This window comes from Zootoca vivipara, chromosome 16, assembly GCF_963506605.1.
Source record: "Zootoca vivipara chromosome 16, rZooViv1.1, whole genome shotgun sequence".
Taxonomy (NCBI): Eukaryota; Metazoa; Chordata; class Lepidosauria; order Squamata; family Lacertidae; genus Zootoca; species Zootoca vivipara.
Window position 1 is genome coordinate 22,959,128 of NC_083291.1, and position 21,835 is coordinate 22,980,962.

General features: G+C 44.9%; 1 protein-coding gene across 1 annotated transcript in view; it reads right to left on the reverse strand.

The window, feature by feature from the left end:
• The window catches only part of SHB (SH2 domain containing adaptor protein B), a 145,972-nt gene that overhangs the window by 19,119 nt on the left and 105,018 nt on the right, over positions 1–21,835 (reverse strand). The window contains exons 4-5 of the mRNA XM_035097025.2: positions 16,105–16,279; positions 14,212–14,331 (exon numbers count right to left, since the gene is read on the reverse strand). Coding sequence (XP_034952916.1) covers positions 14,212–14,331; positions 16,105–16,279 — 295 coding nt within the window. The remainder of the gene's footprint in view (positions 1–14,211; positions 14,332–16,104; positions 16,280–21,835) is intronic.

Sequence of the window (21,835 nt, forward strand, 5' to 3'; positions counted from 1 at the left end):
AATGAATAATTTAAACACTTTAAAATTAATCGGTGTCGGCATAAGAGGGCAATGTACCTGTGATTTTAATTCACTAGCAGGCCTCAGCTGAATCAGAAGTTTGAGAAACATTTAGGAAAACCCAGCCAGATGGGCAGTGTAGAAAATAATAATAATAATAATAATAATAATAATAATAATAATAATAATATAATATGCCATGAGCGCTTGGTTCAGATTAACCAAAGGAAGCAAGAAAATGAACTTCTATGCTTTGGGTTCTATCGTTTAAAAAATAATGGCTCTGGGAATAGTAAATGGCTTATTCCAAGATGTACCCATCAATCTGTGAAGAACATAGAGAAACTTAATTGTTCGTGGGGATACATATTAGCTAACTTCTTAGTAAGTCGTTGTGCTGTAATAACTAATGGACACACAACTTGGTGGACACGACAAGCCAGCATCTCTGAATAAAGAATCCTCTCACGGGAGGAAAACGACCCACTCTATAAATAACCCTGCCATCTTCAGAGCATATTAATTAAAGCATGAAGAGCCATTGCGGGCATTTAATGTCATTTTCATTAAGCGGGTTCCACAATGTAGCCTTTTATTACTGGTATTCCTATCTGGGTGAAGTAATCTCAACAACAACAAAAACCTATTAGCTCTAGAAGGAATAGCCTCAAAGTGTGACACTTGACTAGACAACACAGAGAGGAAATTCAATAAACTACGCCTTTGGGAACCTGCTCTAATGGACTGCAAGAGCTGACAGGCTGGTGCATTGCTACGACAGGAGCACTGATGGGCTGTTATACTACTACCTTCAGAAGCTAAAGGGTAGAAACAATGTCTGCTGGATAGCTCAGCTGGTAGAGCATGAGGCTCTTAATCTCAGGGTCGTGGGTTCGAGCCCCACATTGGACAAAAGATTCCTGCATTGCAGGGGGTTGCACTAGATGATCCTCAGAGCCCTCTACAATTCTATGGGTCAGATCTGCACTGGAGTAGCCTGGGGAGAGTCCCAACAGCCAGACAGGGGAGGACATTTGGCCCCCAGGCTGAGGCACCCCACCTTGTCCTAAATGACCAGTCACATTGATTGATCCACGGCCCTTGCTACTGCAGTGGACTGGCACAACTTACTCTACAGCTATTATAACCGCTTTCCACAGAAAAGTCTCCAGGCAAAAGATCAAAGACCAGTACAAAACACAGAAACTTGGTTGGAGGATGGATGGCGGCTAATGGATTGAAGTTGAATCCTGACAAAACAGAAGTACTGTTTTTGGGGGACAGGAGGCGGTCAGGTGTGGAGGACTCCCTGGTCTTGAATGGGGTAACTGTGCCACTGAAGGACCAGGTGCGCAGCCTGGGAGTCATTTTGTCCATGGAGGCACAGGTTAATTCTGTGTCCAGGGCGGCTGTCTACCAGCTCCATCTGCTACGCAGGCTGAGACCCTACCTGCCCGCGGACTGTCTCGCCAGAGTGGTGCATGCCCTGGTTATCTCCTGCTTGGACTACTGCAGTGCGCTCTACGTGGGGCTACCTTTGAAGGTGACCTGGAAACTGCAATTAATCCAGAATGCGGCAGCCAGACTGGTGACTGGGAGCGGCAGCCGGGACCACATAACACCGGTCCTGAGAGATCTACACTGGCTCCCAGTACGTTTCCGAGCACAATTCAAAGTGTTGGTACTGACCTTTAAAGCCCTAAACGGCCTCGGTCCTGTATACCTGAAAGGAGCGTCTCCACCCCCACCGTTCAGCCCGGACACTGAGATCCAGCACCGAGGGCCTTCTGGCGGTTCCCTCATTGCGAGAAGTGAGGTTACAGGGAACCAGACAGAGGGCCTTCTCGGTAGTGGGACCCGCCCTGTGGAACGCCCTCCCAGCAGATGTCAAGGCAATAAGTAACTATTCTACTTTCAGAAGACAACTGAAGGCGGCCCTGTTTAGGGAAGTTTTTAATGTTTGATGCTGTACTGTTTTTAATATTCGGTTGGAAGCCGCCCAGAGTGGCTGGGGAAACCCAGCCAGATGGGCGGGGTATAAATAATAAATTATTATTATTATTATTATTATTATTATTATTATTATTATTAACTTGCTTGGGTTTTAAAACACCGTAAGCCCTGCTTTCTGGTCTTACCCTGAATGAGAAGTTGTTTGGAAAGTGCCAGAGACAGGGGCTTTTTGCAGTGGCATCCAGACTATGGAAAGCTCTCCCTGGGAAAATCCAGGCAGTCTGTTTTCTTTATGCATTTAAACACACGTTGGAAGCACTTTTATTTAGGAGGTTCTTTTAAATCTGAATGTGATGCAACATCTTTTTTTAAAAAGGCTTTTCAGGGCTGCAGCTCTATGCTAGTTTATTATGTTGCATGTTTATTGGTCTAACTCAGGGGTGGATAACCCCTGGTCCAAAAAAGGTCATAATAAAGGAGACTTTATTATATGTATGCTAAGCTTTACTTAAAGTAGTGAGTTTTTTTGGAGGGTACTCAAGGGCACTTCTTTCTGTTGTTATTAAAAAGTATGGCACTTATTATAACAACTTCATGGCGAGTATTGCAACCTATTTTTCTAGGAAAAAAGCACTGGTTATAAGCTATGATATATGTACAGTGGTGCCTCGCTAGACGAACGCCTCGCACAACGGAAAAATCGCAAGACGAAAACGTTTTGCGATTTTTTGGCAGACTCGCAAGACGAAGCAGAGCAGGGCAGGGCAGGGGTGCTGCGAGGAGGAGAAAGTTCAGGGGTGGCCCATCAAGGAGACCGAGCCTCCTCTGGGGAGCTTGCCTGCCTCGCACTTTCATCGCCGCCATCGGCCAGCTTCCGCAGGGACATGGCGATTGGTGGCGGCACACCAAAATGGCCGCAGGCAGCCGAGCAACAGCTGGATCCCCACTCACTCTCACCTTAAGCTGCCGTGCAGAACCCCGAAAGAGTGGAGCTCCTTCTTGGCTGGGTGCACGGGAGAGCTGCACGTGAACGGGTGCGAGGGTCCAGCTGCTGGGGAAGGAGGGAGGGAGCCTCTCCCTGGTCCTCCTCCTGCTTCCCCCTCCCCAGAACCTTTAAAACTTCTGGCTGTGGCGGGTAAGTTGGCGCCGACTCTTCATGACCCCATGGACCATAGCACGCCCATTTGCCCATAGGAACGCATTAATTAAATTTCAATGCATTCCTACGGGAAACTGTGCTTCGCAAGATGAAATTTTCGCAATACGAAATGACTCGTGGAACGAATTAATTTTGTCTTGTGAGGTACCACTGTATGTGTATCTGTGGGGGGGGGGCATGGATGGGCAGGAAAATAGTACATCACTTTAACAAGCAATAGAACTTCCGCTGAGTTTTCTTTCTTCAAAGGAAGACGTTTTCCTTTGGGTTTGTATAAAAAAAATCGGGTCTGGGCTTTTGAGGTATCATGTGCCCTTAGTGGCCCTTCCAAATGTTCATCATTACCTTGCAACAAGATTATTCCCCTCCCTCGCTAAGTTGTAGATTTTAATGCCAGGTATGTCCGTAATGAACACTTCATCCACCCTTCTGCGCAATGATAGCTTGGTTTCTAATAACAAGCAAACAAATCATTTTTAGAACTACACACGGGTTAAAATAAGGTAACGTGAAAGAGCTACTCGACCCCCCCCAAAATGGAACCCCAAAAAGGTGGGTAGCTAGTGGAAGCTTGAATATAAAGGTCACTGTATTAGCGCCCTGCATTCACAGGGTGCAAAATCTGCAGGGCATTTTCTACAATGAGCTGATGATTACTAGTTGAGATGGCTTTACATTAACTGTACAAATTCAGAGGGTAGTTCAATGCATGGCTATTAATCACAAAAGCTAAGTGTAACCTCCATCTTCAGAGGCACTATACCCCTGAATACCAGTTTCTGGGGACAAATAAAAGAGGAGGGGGAGGGGGAGGGGGGAGGGGGGGAGGAGGAAGGACTCCTATTTTCATGCTCTACTGTTGAGCTTCCAGAGGCACCGGGCACACTTGAAGACAGAATAGTCTGCCCAAGCAAGATGAATGGCAGGGCATGGAGGGGTCACCTCCCTAAATAATCCACACACTGGATGTGTCATGCTGATTACCGGTCTCCGGCAAGTGTCGGGATACGCCTGCCATTTCAAAAGCTGGCTGCAGTAAAACTTTCTATATCTCTTGCATTTCCTTGACAAAGGAAGCCTGTGAGCAACAAATGAAAAGGGAGGAATGATCTATTGGTTATCATTTTGGAAAATATTCCCTGGCACATCACCTTCCATCTGTGGAATGTAGTCAGGAAGCTCACTCCCTACTCGTCAGCTCTGATTTACTAATTGCCAGGATTCTGCAAGAGAATTCTAGAAGGGCATTTCCCCAAGGCTAGGAAGAAGAGCAGCACTAAATCACCCCCGTTTCCTGATCAAGGTTTTAAATAGACGCTCCCAGAACAACTGTTCCAACTATTCCCACTGAACAGGCTCTGCCTACGAGTTAGCACTTTTCTTTCACCCGTCAATAGCTCAGTTGGTTAGAACGTACTGCATTGCAGAGGGTTGGACTAGATGATCCTCAGGGTCCCTTCCAACTTTAGGATTCTATGATTTATCATGGTGACATGTTGGCAGCTGACTTATACAAGCAAAGCCTTGTCATACAAAATGAAAAAATTCCTTCCAGTAGCACCTTAGAGACCAACTAAGTTTGTCATTGGTATGAGCTTTCGTGTGCATGCAGACTTCTTCAGATACCAATGACAACCCAATGACAAACTTAGTTGGTCTCTAAGGTGCTACTGGAAGGAATTTTTTCATTTTGTTTCGACTACATCAGACCAACACGGCTACCTACCTGTAACTAGAACCTTGTCATACAGGCAGCTTGTTGGCATGACAAGGGTAACATCAGACCCAACAAAATCACTTAAGGCCATGCTGTGAAAACAACCACAGCAGCACAGCCACAAGTTAAATTTGTGACTCCAACATTACAGTGAGCGCCGCAAGGATTTTGTTTTGTTTAGCGCAAACCAACGCTGCTGAAATACTGCTGGAACCAACCCTCGCTGCCACTTCTGTAATTCAGTCTTTTGAAGTCCTCCGTCAACCTCCATCTGTCCTAGCATGAGCACTTGCTCAAATTCACTTTTGGCCTCTTCCTCTTCCTTCCGGAGACCATTTCAGCACCCGGAATCTTTGAACAAATGCTATGCCCCTAGTAGGGCACATACTGGTCTTCCCATGTCGATGTCAGGGCTGGATCAGCTGCAGTTCATCGCAGAAACTCGGAGATCAGCAGAAAGGTTGGTTCTTTATTCAGACGGACAAAACACAACAGAGAGCCCCATGGGCGGGACTAGTCTGTTGAAGCAGTTGCTGGAACTGAGGCTCTTGAGCCTCCCATTTCCTTCCAAGGCTCCTCCCCAGCTGGCTGCCTACCCAACAGTCACAAACTCCTTTGAAGACAGGTTCTCTGTGCTTTTTGTTCTACTGCATGTAACATCCTCCTCGTTCTTGGGGACAGACGAGGAGGGGAGAAGGAAAGAGTAGAACTGGAATATTGCTGGGGATCTGTTGCAGCCTCAGCCTCCTCCTCCGCTTCGCTTTCACTTAAACCTGCTGCTTGCTCAGCCTCTGATCCACTCACCTACTTCCTCCTCCTCTGACCTGCCTTCTGTATCCCGAGACCATAATCCTGGCTTGGAGCCTCCCCACTCTGATGCTTCTCGGGGGGTGGGTGGGTGGGTTCCTGGCTGTAGCCTCCCACCATTCCTCCTTGTCTAGCCAGTCCCTGACAGTCAACAGAGTACCGAGGACAAAGAAGCGATCCTTCCTTGGGGCAGGAATAGGGAAACTCAGGCCTGGAGGACCCTCCATGCCTCTCTTTCTCTCTCTCTGTGACCCTTAGGACTTTTCTCAGACCACACCCTTTCCCATAGCCACACCCCCTCTCCAGGCCACACCCTCCCCTGCTCTGCCCCACCCCCTCTTTTGAGTGTAGACTGTGTCTTTGAACTCTGATAATTCTTCTTGCTTGTCCAGAGGGAGGATAGAGGTCCCAGTAGGGAGATGTGGGTTTAGCGCCTCTTGGGCTTACCAATCAGAAGGTTGGCAGTTTGAATCCCCGCAATGGGGTGAGCTCCCATTGTTCTGTCTCAGCTCCTGCCAACCTAGCAGTTTGAAAGCATGCCGGTGCACGTAGATAAACAGGTACCGCTGTTTCCGTGTTTCCGTGCATTCTGGTGTAGATAAACAGGTACTGCTGTTTCAGTGTTTCCGTGCGTTTCGGTTTCCATCATGGTGTTCCTTTGCGCCAGAAGTGGTTTAGAAGTGGCCACATGACCCAGAAAGCTGGACAAATGCCGGCTCCCTCGGCCTGAAAGTGAGATGAGCAACGCAACCCCATAGTTGCCTTTGACTGGACTTAACCGTCCAGGGGTCCTTTACCTTTTTTTAAAAAAAAATAAAAAACTATGGTAGGATTTACATTGGTTGCTCTACGCACCGGCTCCCAAAAAGTTGCCAGGGGGTGAATTTGGCTCTCAGGCTGCTGCAAATGTTTCTCCACTTCTGCCCCAGGGTCTTAGCTTCCCTTCAGAACTAAAAATGGCAAATGCTTCCAGAAGATGACTTTGGCAGAATTCAGCTTAAGCCAGCCTGATGCAGCAAAATGACTGAAGGAAATGCAACTGACCTGTGCTATGCAAGGAGGTCAAAGTCAGATAGCTCAGCTGTGCTCCCTGACCTTACTGATGTTAAGTTTATCCTGCGGTTCTATTATCTACCTCATGCACTGCAGACAAAGCGGAATCTCGCAGCTTACCCTTCTTATTTATTACCATGAAGGCTTTTTGTCAGCTTGCAGAGTGTTTTTAATGAAGAAAATCTTGTTTTCTTGTTCTCTAGGTACCAGAAGCTACAAATCAAGATTTATTGCCATGTGTACATAAACGGAACAGAACGTGTCTACCATTTGGAAGGAGGAGAGAAAAGAAAAGAAGAAAAGAAAAATCTTTTCTCACTACATAAATCAACACAGAAAGCAGGGACTGGACTGTTGAACAGCACATCTTGAAATTGCCACAGCTGATTCTTCATGCCTAAAGCCAAATAACAAACTTGTCAGCTGAGGGAGAAAAAAAGGCATTCCAAAGGGAAGCCAGCCACAGACATGACTTGCATTGAAATGACAAAGAACACCTGATTTGAAGCAAGGGAATCTTACTCCAAAAGTTATGTGGGCCTACTAAAATATGCCAAGTTTTTGAGTATCCAAACAAGGCTTTTATTTCATGGTTATCATTGAGTATTATAGATACATTGAGTATTATAGATTCAGTGATATTAACATCCTTATGCTATGTTAACTGCTTGGTATCAAGTCATCTTTTGTCATCTTAGCAAATCCCTTAATAAGTATTACTTTCTTTATTGTTTAGCTTAATGTCCACCTGAAAATTCTGGTATTGACAATCACCAGGAATGAGTTGTTCCCTGACTAAGGAGGTACTGAAATGGATTGTTGGACTGGCCAAGGTAAGAATGTACTGGAAATCAGGCCATATTACATGAGTTTTATTCGATGAACTTTTACATAGCAGTTTACCTGTCTGTTATCTATGCTCACAATTTCAGTTCATGATGCTATACAGTAGCTATGTGTTGTCTTGGTACATAATGGTTGTTGGGGAACAGAGAAAAGAGAGAGACCAACAAGGCTCTCATTTCTAATTCACTATAAATCCTGCATTGTGTTGTGACCATGAAATATGAAACTGCATATGCCACAATGGATCCACATCATAAAGACTATAAATCCCATGATACAATGAGCATGTGCATATAGATCCTCTAAATATTAGTGTATATATCCAGAAATTCTGGAGACATTGCCTTACATGATTCTGGATCAGCATGGCTTGGATCAGATTTCTCCAGGGGAGATTCAGATCAGCACTAGGTTATGTGCCCTTAACAAAAACAGGGCAGAAGACTGTTATGTGCTTTTTAAGGAAGTTGCTTTTTCAAAGCTAATACTTCCTTGCATTTCTGTAGAAGACCTCTCTCATTACCCTTATGGCCAAAGGATGAATTTATCTCATTTGTGAAGTGAGAAGATCTCAAGGGACGACTATTTACTGTCATGCAACATGGCTTCCTGCGAGATCACAGTGGCTTTATTTTCGCCCTCGTTAAAAATACAACTCAAGCTGCCATTCTTGTTCTCTGAATCCCAGGCTCGTGAAATCACAAGGCATGCTTGTCACGTTCTGTTGTAAAGCTAAGCGGCTGTTTGACGAGACCAACAATACTCTGGGGCTAATAAAAACAACAACTCCAAACTAAAATCTTATATGGTCTTCAGAGAGTCAACGGCACACACTCCAGATGTCATTCATGGCTTTAATGAATCAGGAGGCTAGGCTTTTACTAGCCTAGTTGCCCTCAAGCGAAGGAGCCAAAAGGAACACTGTGTGGTATCTGAGAGAGCACACATATTTCCCCATTAGCCAAAAGAGAAGAGAAGAGATGCAATTCAAATTAATACACTTAATTAGCAAACAACAACAACTCAATTGTCAAAATCTATTATCAGAAGTTGACAAAAGACAAACAAAAGGAAGAAAGATAACTCTGCAGTATTACATGTTTAGCAAATTAGAAACTTCAGTACCGACTCCTGGCTTTTTAAAAGGAGGTGCGACAAACACCATTCATTCAAAGCCATAACCCAGAGGTCAACTCAACCCTCCCTGTTTTCTTTACTGCCCCTACAAGCCTACACCACTAGCAGCATTGTCTTCTAAAGGACATGTCCCATCATGACATGAAGGGCTACTGAAAGTCAATCCTTAAAGAGGGAAACAAACAAACATTCAAAAGATACACCCTTCACTGAGCAAATATGGATACACTGAAAAATCCTGCGGCTCAAATATAAATTTGTGAATTGTTGGTGGGAGCACAGTTGCACACCTATGAGCAAAAAACCATTTAAACAAAAAGAAGAAGAAGCCACTAACAGCATTTTAGAACGAAGAGAGGGCTGCTGGGATAATGCATATTATTTATCCAGTCTGTGTATCAGAATATTTTGCAATTGTACTGCCAGTAAGATCATTATCAGAGCTTAACACTGTTTAAGGAAACTACTGTCTGCAACCCGAAAGGATTGTGTTTGGGGGTGGGGAGAATGAATACCTGAAAGAATTATGATTACTAATTTATAACGCACATCATGGCGCACGGAGTTCTTCAGCATTTCTGAAGAAAGCAGGTTCCTGCCTTGAAGAACTTACAATAATTTTGACAGTTGGGAGAGAACGGAGGGGTGGCAGAAGCAAGGGCAACAGGAGATGAATGCAAACCCTTGCAATTAAAAGGCACTTAGAAGGTCTCATTTCATTTGAGAATGAAGATGAATGGAGATTAAGGGGTTGTATAACTGGAAACACTCTGCAAAGCAGCCTAAGATACAAGCGGCAAGTGTCACGTCTTATCAGCAATTATCGACATACGTGCCATGTTGAAAGAGAAACGTCTCAGGAAACCATGCAGATTATCTGGCCTGGGGAGCTTTGTTCACCTGGAACTTCAGGTGTGTGGAAGAAGAATTTATGGAAACACTTGATCTCATCACTGTTAGAAGGAATATTCACAATTCCACCGTGTGGCTGGTAAGGAGGCCTTTTTGAAACAGCTTTGACTCAGAAAACAATACTGCCCTGTTCAATCCCTAACTTACAACAGAAGACATAATTTTTATAGGACGAAGCATACCTATAAAAATCCATCATTGCAATGATCCCCCGAGGGCAACCATTATGTATCCTCTGTTGGGTTTAACTCTCTGCAACCCGGTGTCAGAAGTGGGAAGAAAGAGTTTACCCCTACAGAATAGGTGCCACCAAGGGCAGTTCTAGCTCTTTTTTTTAAACACACACACACACACACACACTGTATATGTGAGGGAAAAGCAACAGGGGGAACTCAGAGACATTGTTGGGTAGATGTCACACCTGCTTATGCTGATTTAAGATTCTTGGATGGTGGAAATCAGGTGTAACCCATTCAACTTAGGAGTGGGTGAGAACTTCAGCAAAAAGCAAGATATTTCCCTGAACCCCATAAAAAGGTAAAAGGTAAAGGACCCCTGGACCATTAAGTCCAGTCAAAGGTGACTATGGGGTTGCGGCGCTTTCTGGGTCATGTGGCCAGCATGACTAAACCGCTACTGGCGCATGAAGGACAGTGACAAGTGCCAGAGCGCACGGAAACGCCGTTTACCTTCCTGCTCCAGTGCTACCTATTTATCTACTTGCACTTGCATGCTTTCGAACTGCTAGGTTGGCAGAAGCTGAGACAGAGCGATGGGAGCTCGCCCCGTCGCAGGGATTCGAACTGCCGACCTTCCGATCTAGCACAGTTCAAACCCAAAGCCCTCCGAGATGTAGGAGGAAAAGGCTTCCTCCTCGCCAAACTTGCTGTCCAGAAGTCGTTGTGTGCCTTTTGGAGCAGCCCACCTTGCACACTAAGGCTTCACTGGTCTAAAATACAAGCTAGCTCTTTCCCCGCCCACCTACTAACACACTTCACCCCCCAGTCACCTTTCCTTTCAGCTCTTATTGACATTCCAGTAGCCCGGCAGACTCCCACCCGACATGCCTCGGCGCTATGAAAACCATGCAATAAAGCTATCAGAGCGCTTTGTGGTGCGACAGTGGGGAACGGGATGGATTCATTTATGAGCAAAGGTTTCTTCATGTGGTTGATCCTAGAGACATGGACCACCAAAGGAGAGAGCATGTCACACTTCAGGGCACTTGGTGGGAAAGGCGGGATTCTTTTGTTCTAAGCTGAACAACTCAATAATAATAATAAAAGCACTCCGCTGTTTGCTTTGTTCTAACAGAGAAGCTATTTTTTATAAAAAAAAGAAAGAGTTCATCACTAGCAACACAAACCTGCAGCTGTTTAACTATGGGGTATTTTGGAGGTGGGGGTGGGGGAGAAACTAAATCAGGCCTGTACAGCTTGTGACCCACCCAGTCTACAACAGCCCACCACCCTGGTTTTGCTGTCTGCCTGGAACTGCTAAAACTGACTTGTGAAGTGCTCGGAAGGGCCGTACATGGCTGGTTGGTTGCATTCGGCTTAGGGACCTACAAGCTGTGCACAGGGCCTGCACTAAATGCTGCAATGCTTTTCAGAAACGTATCAGTCTAATTCATACAAGCAGTTTAAAACCCAAGGCAGGGCTATAGCGTTTAAGCAACTAAGTCTATGTGACACGGTGAAATCCTTCGCCCGCCCCCCCCCCCCCAGCTCCACTATCACCTGTAACTGTAAGCATAAACTGCATGCGTTGTGCATTTAAAAACAAAACGAAAACACCATCCACCGAGAATCAGCATAGCCTTCAGGAACGCCAAAGCGAAATATTGGGCTGCTGCCCAGTTAAGGAGGAAATTTGATCACAGAGGAAGAAGAAGGGTAAACTCAAAACAAATACACCACACTTTTGTTTCACTCTTCAGCCAAAGAATGACGGAAGCAGACGGCTCAGTAAGATAAACACTGAAAATCTGGGAATGCACGACCAGGAATAAGCCCTTGCATGTGGGGGAATCACAGTAAGGGGGCCATTCCAGTAGGGGAAATCCTGCCGGCGCTTGCAGGCTTCATGTAGGGCAGAGGAACCACTCAGGGTAATGGGCAGAAATCACAGCTAGCTGGCTGCATCACATTCCTCTGCAGGAATACCAGAATCCCTGGGATGCAGGCCAACTCCACATCTCCTGCCTTCTCCCAGCTGCCTCTTGCTTCCCATTTCCACAGTTCCTTGGAAGAGGAGAGGCCAAGCACTGGAAGGTTTGGAAAGGTCAACTCTTCTCAAGGACAAAAGGCTTGGTCCTCAGACCTCCAGGTACTGAACATCGAATTTAAAAACTACCTAAATGCACTATATATATGTGTGTGTGTGTGTGTGAGAGAGAGAGAGAGAGAGAGAGAAAAGTATTTGATCCCCTGCTAAATTTGCCCATTTGCAAATGATGAGGAGATGACCAGTCCATAATTTTAATGGTAGGTTTACTGTAGCTGTGAGAGACAGAATAACAACAGGGAAACCCCCAGAAACCCAGAAGACAAAAGTCAGAGATGGATGTGCATTATAAGGAGTGAAATAAGTATTTGATCCCCTATCAACCAGCCAGATGCCAGGCTACCTGGTATCTTCACTGTATGAAACGAGCGTAGATTAGAAGCACCTGCTGTAAGGGAGAGGTCTTACCTGTAATCCCAGCTCATTACAGTACCTGTACCAAAGACACCTGTCGACAGCAAGACCAAAGAGCTGTCCAAGGATGTCAGGGACAAGATTGTAGACGTGCGCAAGGCAGGACTGGGCTACAAGACTGTTGCCAAGCAGCTTGGTGAGAAGGTGACAACAGTCGGTGCAATAATTCGCAAATGGAAGAAACACAAAATAAATGTCAACCTCCCTCAGTTTGGGGCTCCATGCAAGATCTCATCTCGTGGAGTTGCAATAATCAGGAGAACAGTGGTGAAGCAACCCAGAACAACACGGGGGGAACTTGGCAATGATCTCAGGGCAGCTGGGATCATAGTCACCATGAAAACAGTTGGTATTTCCCTTGGGAATAGCTTCTGTTAGCAACCCCAGCAAATAGGCTTCTGGTTTTTTATGAATTGTTCTTTTAAAGATTTTTTTTAATTCTTCGTGAATTTTAATCCAGAATTGTTTAATTGTCTTACAACCCCACCACATGTGGTATAGTGTGCCTACCTCCTCTTTATACCTCCAGCATAAAGAGGGAGCGGAAGGTTTGAGTAGCTACACATCAGCCTCGAAATCTTACTGACTTGGAGAGGATCTGCAAAGAGGAGTGGGACAAAATACCGTACCTCCTGAGATGTGTGCAAACCTGGTGGCCACCTATGAGAAACGTCTGGCCTCTCCTCTGTAATTGCCAACAAGGGTTTTGCCACCAAGTACTGTCATCTTTTGCAAATGGATCAAATACTTATTTCACTCCTTATAATGCACATCAATCTCTGACTTTTGTCTTCTGGGTTTCTGGGGTTTTCCCTGTTGTTATTCTGTCTCTCACAGCTACAATAAACCTACCATTAAAATTATGGACTGGTCAGTTCTTCGTCAGAGGGCAAACAGGCCAATTTAGCAGGGGATCAAATACTTACCACCACCAACCCCCACTGTATATATAGTGCAATTCATGCTTTTTTGCACTCAGCATCTTATGGCAGTTATTTCCCCTAAAAAGCAACGTCTCAAAGAATCGAGCCACACAATCACATGGTACAACCTCCCTAGGACTGTATCACTTCAGATTGCAGGTAGGGAATTTAATGCTGAGTGCGCCTCGATATTAAAACAAAACAAGAACTCCCTGAGCATACAGGCCTTCTCTTTGAAAAGCTACTTTTCTAAAACAACCACCACCAACAATATATATTTGTATCATAGCAATTTTTGTGTTTGTGTTACGGCATGTAATATTATAGTTGATCTCAATAGCTGAGTATGTCCTAGTGTTCCCATCCCTTATTGTTTAGCTTAATGACCACCCAAACAAATCTGGTTCTGATGATCACCTGAAATGAGTCATACCCGGATTAAGGAAGGAATGAAACTGATTATCAAACTGGCTTAGATCTGAATTTTCTAAAATTCAGAACAGATTTAGATTCGTTTTATTTGATGAACTTTCATAGGGTACTTTGCCAGTCTATAGGAGAACTGTTGATGATTTCTACACTTGTTACTATTCCTGTGCCACCTCATTACAGAATGGCCGGGCCTTGGGGAGAGAAGAGAGAAAAACTAGTAAAACAATGGGTTTATTGAATGTTGAGGCAGGTGGGAGGGGGGAACGAAGAGCAGAAACAATTTAATCAGCAGCTAGAAGAGATAAAGTGTATTTTGTTAAAAGGGGGCCAGGCAAACGCTAAAAAATCTGTGCACGTCCCTGGAGCATTACAAGCAAATCTCGTAACTGTCATTCAAAGCAATACAGTCTGACGTTTGGAATCCTAAAATTCCTATGGGGCATGGGGTAGGCCTTTCTAGTGTCAATGCGAAGGAATGCTTTCTGCTTGCTCTTACTGCACCCAAGAAACCCCCGCTTAAATTAAGTCACACCCATACAGTTTTTAATATATGTATATATATAAATACTTACTTTAATGAAAGTGAATAGTCATGCTTGCTGGTTTGACTATTCCTCACTAGATAGCTACATTCTTTACACAACCGCAAGAGGTTTTCCGCGTCTGTCCGACTGATTGCTCCATGATACCATCTGCAGAGGAAACCAAAAGCCGCACGGCAATCAAGCATTTGGGTAAACATGCCTTGAGTTTACAAAACATCTCGCAATGCAATTGTTTTAGTGTTTTAAGGGCAATGTAAGCAGGGAGGACACAATTCACAAAAAGCTAAGCACGTGGATTTCAGCGGGAGAAGATCTACAACATGTAGGGGCAGCCAACTCTGGGAACATTCGTTTTATAGAACTTCCATTCTGAACAGAATGCTGTTTGTGTGCGCATCTGTCTATTGCAATGCTAATGCCATATTTTCAATCCCTTTCCTAATTCCCATCCTTTCCTTTTCCTTTTCCACTGACCTGGGTTTTCTGAAAGCTTTTCACCATAATCCCAAGTTCTTCCTGATGATCACAAATAGTTCAGACCATGTATGTAAAGTTTGGATTTTGTCCTCTCAATGCCCCCAGTACTTCTTAAACAAACGTAATGTGGCATAATGATTACATAGTGTGCCCAGAATCAGTCTTATGTTCTTGTATTCCTGCCCTCCTATTCCTTGACACTCTTTTGAAAGGGCATTTTCTCAAAATTAAAGTTGATTACACTTTGTGTTAGGGCTATTTTTTTCTAGAAAAAGAGGTGCTGGAACTGAGTTCCAGGAGTTCCAGCTGAAAAAAGCCCTGCTTTGTGCAATAATGTAGATGGTCACTGTTGGATGAAATCACACAGGAGATGCTTATTTCAAAGCCAGGGTGATAACTACAGATTTCGAAGTAGATTTCAAAAAGGGGGTAAGAGACACTTATGATACTTATGATATGTGCTCTCAATATCCCCTAGGACAGCCTGAGCTGCTCCAAAATAATCCTTTTCATGGCAAACACCAAGGGCCGGATTTAGGTTTGATGAGGCCCTAAGCCAGGGGTCAGCAAACTTTTTCAGCAGAGGGCCAGTCCACTGCCCCTCAGACCTTGTGGGGGGCTGGACTATATATATATATATATATATTAAAAATGAACAAATTCCTATGTCCCACAAATAACCCAGAGATGCATTTTAAATAAAAAGACATATTCTACTCATGTAAAAACATGCTGATTCCCAAACCGTCTGTGGGCCGGATTTAGAAGGCGATTGGGGCGCATCTGGCCCCCGGGCCTTAGTTTGGGAACCTTGCCCTAAGCTATTAAAGGTAATGGGGCCCTTTATATGGCCAGCTGTCCTCTGTCAACAACAATTTTTGTGTGTGTGTTGAATATATGCTATATTTTCCTTTACATTTTTGGGGGGTCCCCAAGAGAGTGGGGCCCTAAGCTATAGCTTGTTTAGCTTATATGTAAATCTGGCACTGCAAACACCAGATGTTCCAAAAGCTATTTCATGTTGCATTTTCTAGGTGACCACCTAAAGCAGGAACCCCCAAACTGCGGCCCTCCAGATGCTTTGGCCTACAACTCCCATGATCCCTAGCTAACAGGACCAGTGGTCAGGGATGATGGGAATTGTAGTCCAAAACATCTGGAGGGCTGAAGTTTGGGGATGCCTGACCTAAAGCTTGTTTTAAGCATGCACCGATTTATTTAACATGTGGTATGTGACCAGCCGGTTTGCAATGCATACACTAATTGTTACACCTTTACAGGTCAAGGAGTTGTGATTGCAATGGAAAGCAAAGCAGAGACGCAGGTGAGAAAGTTCTGTTGCTAATCTGCAATGCAGACACCATGGCCCTAAAAAACCTTCTTCAAACAGACTTCTGCTGTTCTCCTCATCCACCTACACAGCAAACTTCCAGCTCGACTTACATTTGTTTTTCCAGTGGGATAGTTGGATCCACTCTCTCCCCCAGGATTCCACAGAATTCGGGGCTACCGTGCTTGATAGGTTTGAAGCCTCCCCCTGGCGCTCGAAGCTGTCGGCGCCGATCGTTCGAAGATGGGGAAGGTGACGACTGCCTCAATTCTCCTCCATTGAATTGGGCTGAAAGAAACATTTAGGAAAAAGCGATTACCTCCAAACCAACCAACTCCCTGCAGGTAGAAGCGCCCCACAAAATCTTCAGCAGCACCCAGTCCCAAAGGAAGTTCTGATCAGCAGATTTGCTTCAGGAAGCTCATCGGCAGAAACCCTGTGCAAGGGCTTTCACTTGTGTGGTGGGGCTTTCCTCTCTCTCCCCCCCCCACCTCCACCAAAAGCCTCTGAGGGGATTGGGAGAACCCCCAGAAAAGTGCGCAGTGGGAAGGAGGGGGGGGGTTGTTCCACTTTGCAAGCTGCAATGCTCGTGTTGACGGGGCGTTCACCATAGGGCAAGGAGGGCGAACATGGGTGAGATTCTCCTCTGCAAACAGTTACTGGGGATTTCCAGAAAGCTGAAGCCACGGCACAGCACCGAAACATTTCCCTTTGCAATCGCACCGATTTCGTCAGCAGTTGGAAGAGACGATTAGGGCGGATAAGCAGATTTGTAAGGACAATGTGGGGGTACACTGATTTGTCCGGCTGCCAACTGTAGGAGGCAAAGCTGGGGTGATATTCCCTTGGCTTGTTATTTGTGCTGCAAGCAAGAACACCCCCTCTCCCCAGCTTTATTAAACGGAGACTAAGGACGTAACTATGCCACAGATGTACACTGGTTTAACAGCCATTCCCTCTCTGCAGGTTTCAGGTTCAATCACTGTAAGGGACAGCTGCATATTCCTGTATTGCAGGGGGTCAGACTAGATGACCCTCAGGGTACCTTCCAACTCTATAATTTTATTTAAAAAGGGCTCATTCCCCAACACACAGCAAGGATGGATGATAGTTAAGAGTGAGAAGAAATGCCCTAATTACCTTAACAAGGGATATATATACTGTATATTCCTGGTATAAGACTACTTTTTAACCCAGGAAAATCTTCTCAAAAGTCTTCTTATACGCCGGAATATACGGTATATATATTTAAAGAAAACATATCCCATATCTTAGATTGCTATGATGCAGTGCTTTCCCCCCATAAAAATGTTTAGGGGTACTTTCATTTTCCTACTCATATTGAGGCCAGACTTAGATTCACAAAATGTTTAGGGGTATGCGTCCCCCTGCGTCCCCCCCAGGGGAAAAAAGTGCTGGTATTATGGTAAATTATTTTCAGCATGGGGACATTAGTTGCTGGAGACAAGACTAGGCATCTTTTTGGAGGCTAAAGCCTTTCCTGTATCTGTAGACTTCTCAATTGCTTTATCATGTGTAATACTATAAAACAGGGAACAGCAGCCCTAAGTATTTATATTATTTCCTGGCAAATAACAGTAGACTTATTTGACAGAGAAAAAAACAACCCGTTTTTCTTTTAGGAAGCTAGACAGACTCCTATAATACTCATCAAACCATATGCCACAGTTTCTTTACTGAACCGGCAGCTTAGTTTTTAGGAGATTTTTTGGGTGCAGCAGGAGGGAGAACGAAAAGGGATTCACCTCCTGAGAAAAACCACCTCCCTCTTATTACAGATTTACCCTGCTGTTCACAACAGGAATCTCCAGACTCCTTCCTCACTCTCCTTGCACCCCGAAAGTAGAATTATGGTAAGCTTTGAGGCATTACTTTTACTTCCACCCCCCCAACACCTGCATCACCAATGTACCACAAAGTGCTTCAAGGATTAGTACCCTGCTTTGGCTAGTACCACCTCAAAGAGACCCTGCTTTGCCTCTGGCAAGCCACATCTCTTTCCAAGACGTCCCACTTCACCTCTGTGGTCATCTGAATCTGATGCACACCCCCAGTGCAGAGAGAGAGCTCGAGACCGGCTTGTCACCTCGCAAGCAGAGAGGCTGAAGGGTTGAGGCAAACTGTGTTTGCTTGGTGTATATACAGCCTTTAAGGTAAAGGTAAAGGACCCCTGAATGGTTAAGTCCAGTCAAAGGCAACTATGCGGTTGCAGCTGAGGGAGTGGGCGTTTGTCCACAGACAGCTTTCCGTGTCATGTGGCCAGCATGACTAAACCGCTTCTGGTGCAACGGAACACAGTGACAGAAGCCAGAGAGCACGGAAATGTCGTTTACCTTCCCGCTGCAGCGATACCTGTTTATCTACTTGCACTGGAATGCTTTCAAACTGCTAGGTTGGCAGGAGCTGGGACAGAGCAGCAGGAGCCCACTCCATCACGGGGATTCGAACCGCCAACCTTCTGATCGGCAAGCCCAAGAGGCTCAGTGGTTTAGACCACAGCGCCACCTGCGTTCCATTAACCAGATTTAACCAGCCTTTAACCAGATTTAATATAAATACTGGTAGGCAATCCCATTACAAAGCATAGTTTTACATCCCAGCATGCTGCTTATCCTTTTACCATAGTTATATCATGTCTGCACTGGGTCAGATAAAAGAGACAACATGCAGCAAATAATTTAGAAAGGGAGCCATCTTGCAGTATTGGGGCATACAGTCTTGTCTACTTCACCCTGTGTGCATGGAGAAAAAAAGCATGCATGCGTTTGCTCTAACATTACAGACTTTTTTTAAAAAAGTGTGGGTGCAGAACTCATGTAGAGAGTCTTATCTGAGGGGGCCTTTAAATGGCACTGCATGAAAGGTATAATTACAGAATTGTTTCATGAATATTAAATGTGCAAAAGCTCATGGAATCATAATCGAGAAGCAAAGGTGCTGGAAAGAATTAACCGATTTAAATGGTTCATAAAATTTAATTATGTTTCACTTATTTATTCTGCTAAATAAGAAATATCTTTAATGCTGTTGATCTTTTGTGAGAAACCCGCACGTAATCCTTTGAAAGAATATTTGTGTTGCGACAAATCACGCAGCCAAACACCACGGAAGGAACCTAATTCATTTACAACAACCTGCAAGTAATTAAAAGCTGCAAGCAATTAAAAGAAGCCTTATTTAACATGTGAGAAGTCAAACAAGAAACTCTCCTAAGGGTGTGTGTGTGTGTAGATGGTAAGGAAATGACACATTGAAATAACAAAATACCAACTTTAACATTTATCATGCACAGCGTAATTTTTACTGGGGAATTTGGTCCATCAAATATGGGATGAGACCAGAGCACTTTCCACCCAAACCTCAGTTAACTGAGACACACTTTTTAAGGTTAAAACTGGAGACACATTCTATTCTTACCTGCTTGTTGCAGCAGCAGGAGGAAACACTCAGGCATTTTCACCAGCCTGACTAATCTCTATCTCTTGGCTTCCCTCCTCCCAGTTGCCTGCTTCCTGATTCTGGACTTCTGTCTGCCACAGACTCTCCCTTTTCACCAAGCCCTGTTGCCTCTTTGGCTTCTGACACCTCCTCTTCCCAGTCTTCTCCCTCTGACCACTTGTTGTGGTCCCACCACCGCTTCCTGGGCTCTGAGCCTTCATCCCTTGGGGCAGGGGTCCCCAAACTGAGGCCCGGGGGCCGGATGTGGCCCAATCGCCTTCTAAATCCGGCCCGCGGACAGTCCAGGAATCAGCATGTTTTTACATGAGTAGAATGTGTCCATTTATTTAAAATGCATCTCTGGGTTATTTGTGGGGCCAGCCTGGTGTTTTTACATGAGTAGAATGTGTCCTTTTATTTAAAATGCATCTCTGGGTTATTTGTGGGGCATAGGAATTCGTTCATATTTTTTTCCAAAATATAGTCTGGCCCCCTACAAGGTCTGAGGGACAGTGGACCGGCCCCCTGCTGAAAAAGTTTGCTGACCCCTGCCTTGGGGTCTCCCAGTTGGTTCCTCCCACCATTCCTCTGTGTCTAACCCGTCAATGACATCTATGGATGCCTCAAGATCAATCTGAAATATGAGGCTGTGTTATTTTAGTGTGCACTACAGTTTAAGTGCAGTTCGCCTTCCCCAAGCTGCCTAATGTTATTGTGTGGTGTTGCCCCAAACCTATTGTCAGGGAATGGTCTGAAGACGAGGGCTGGGGAATGCATTCTATGGCAGACCAGCTTCTCTCTGATGGAGAGCTGATGGAGAGCTGGAGGGGAAAGAGTCGCCCCCCCCCACTTGTCCACAGTGTGTTCAGAAGGATAGAGACAGAAGCTGAACAGCTTAGGGAGGATTCAGGTAAGTAGCCGTGTTGGTCTGACGCAGTCGAAATAAATAAAAAAATAGTTCAGTAGCACCTTAGAGACCAAATAAGTATATCCAGAACAAACTTAGTTGGCCTCAAGGTGCTACTGAACTATTTTTATTCATTTATTTCGAGCTTAGGGAGGAGTTACCCAGTTACGTAATAATGACAAGGGAGCCAGAAGGAGGGGGCAGCTAGTCAAGATGTCACTTGAGTGTGTGGGGACCCCCCTCACCATGGACTCGGAGGTCCAAACGTATCAGAGAGCAAAGGAGGCAGAAGGGGGGGGAGGAACTTCCCGTTGGCACCTTAAGTGCTGTGGAAGTCCAGATTTAGAGTGGCCAACTGCCCTCCTTGAGGAGAACTGTGCTTGCAACATGATGCTGTAATAAAAGGACTATAAATCTATCAACTGCTTGTTAATTCTTATCTGTGAAGTTACTGAAGGGAGAGGAGGACTCTCCATGCCTGACACCTATTAAGAGGTTACAGGTAGGTAGCCGTGTTGGTCTGGATCGAAGTAAAATAAAAAAAATTCCTTCAGTAGCACCTTAAAGACCAACTAAGTTTTTATTTTGGTATGAGCTTTCGTGTGCATGCACACTTCTTCAGATACCGTATCTGAAGAAGTGTGCATGCACACGAAAGCTCATACCAAAATAAAAACTTAGTTGGTCTTTAAGGTGCTACTGAAGGAATTTTTTTTATTTTACCTATTAAGAGGGTAAAGGTAAAGGTAAAGGGACCCCTGACCATTAGGTCCAGTCATGACCGACTCTGGGGTTGCGGCGCTCATCTTGCTCTATTGGCCGAGGGAGCCGGCGTACAGCTTCCAGGTCATGTGGCCAGCATGACAAAGCCGCTTCTGCTGAACCAGAGCAGCGCACAGAAACGCCATTTACCATGGCCTATGCCGCCAGAGTACCCGTGCAATAGGTTGAGTACTCTTGGGTTTATTTATCCAAAGCTATTAGAACTCTGGGAAATATATTCCCTAGCTTTCGCAAACAAGCCCATAGCTTTGAGGCCAAGAGATTTCGTATATTTTGTTATTCACAGTTCAAGAATATTTTTCAGCACACAAATTTGCCCTCCAGCTGGAGGTGTTTTGCTGTTGCAAGAATCATGCGCTAAATATTCAGATTGCTGTTTCGGTGTCAGACAGACAACTGAGCTACTGTTTTAGCTTTTCATATACCGCCTACAAAACGGGGGTGGGTGGGTGGGGGGAACATGTCTAGATTGCACATAATCACCGCACCTGTGTGGGAAGCAGCAGCTCAGGCATTCACTGAATTTGGAAAACAATCAAAACTAATAACTTCAAAGAAGTTCAAACATGTTTACTGTGCAGTTCCGATGCATCAGAACAAGAATTGCAATCAACCCACGGAGTAGCAGCAGACTTTGGAAAAAACTGTTGCCCACTTTGATGAATACACAACTCATATGAGGATTTTTTTAAGCA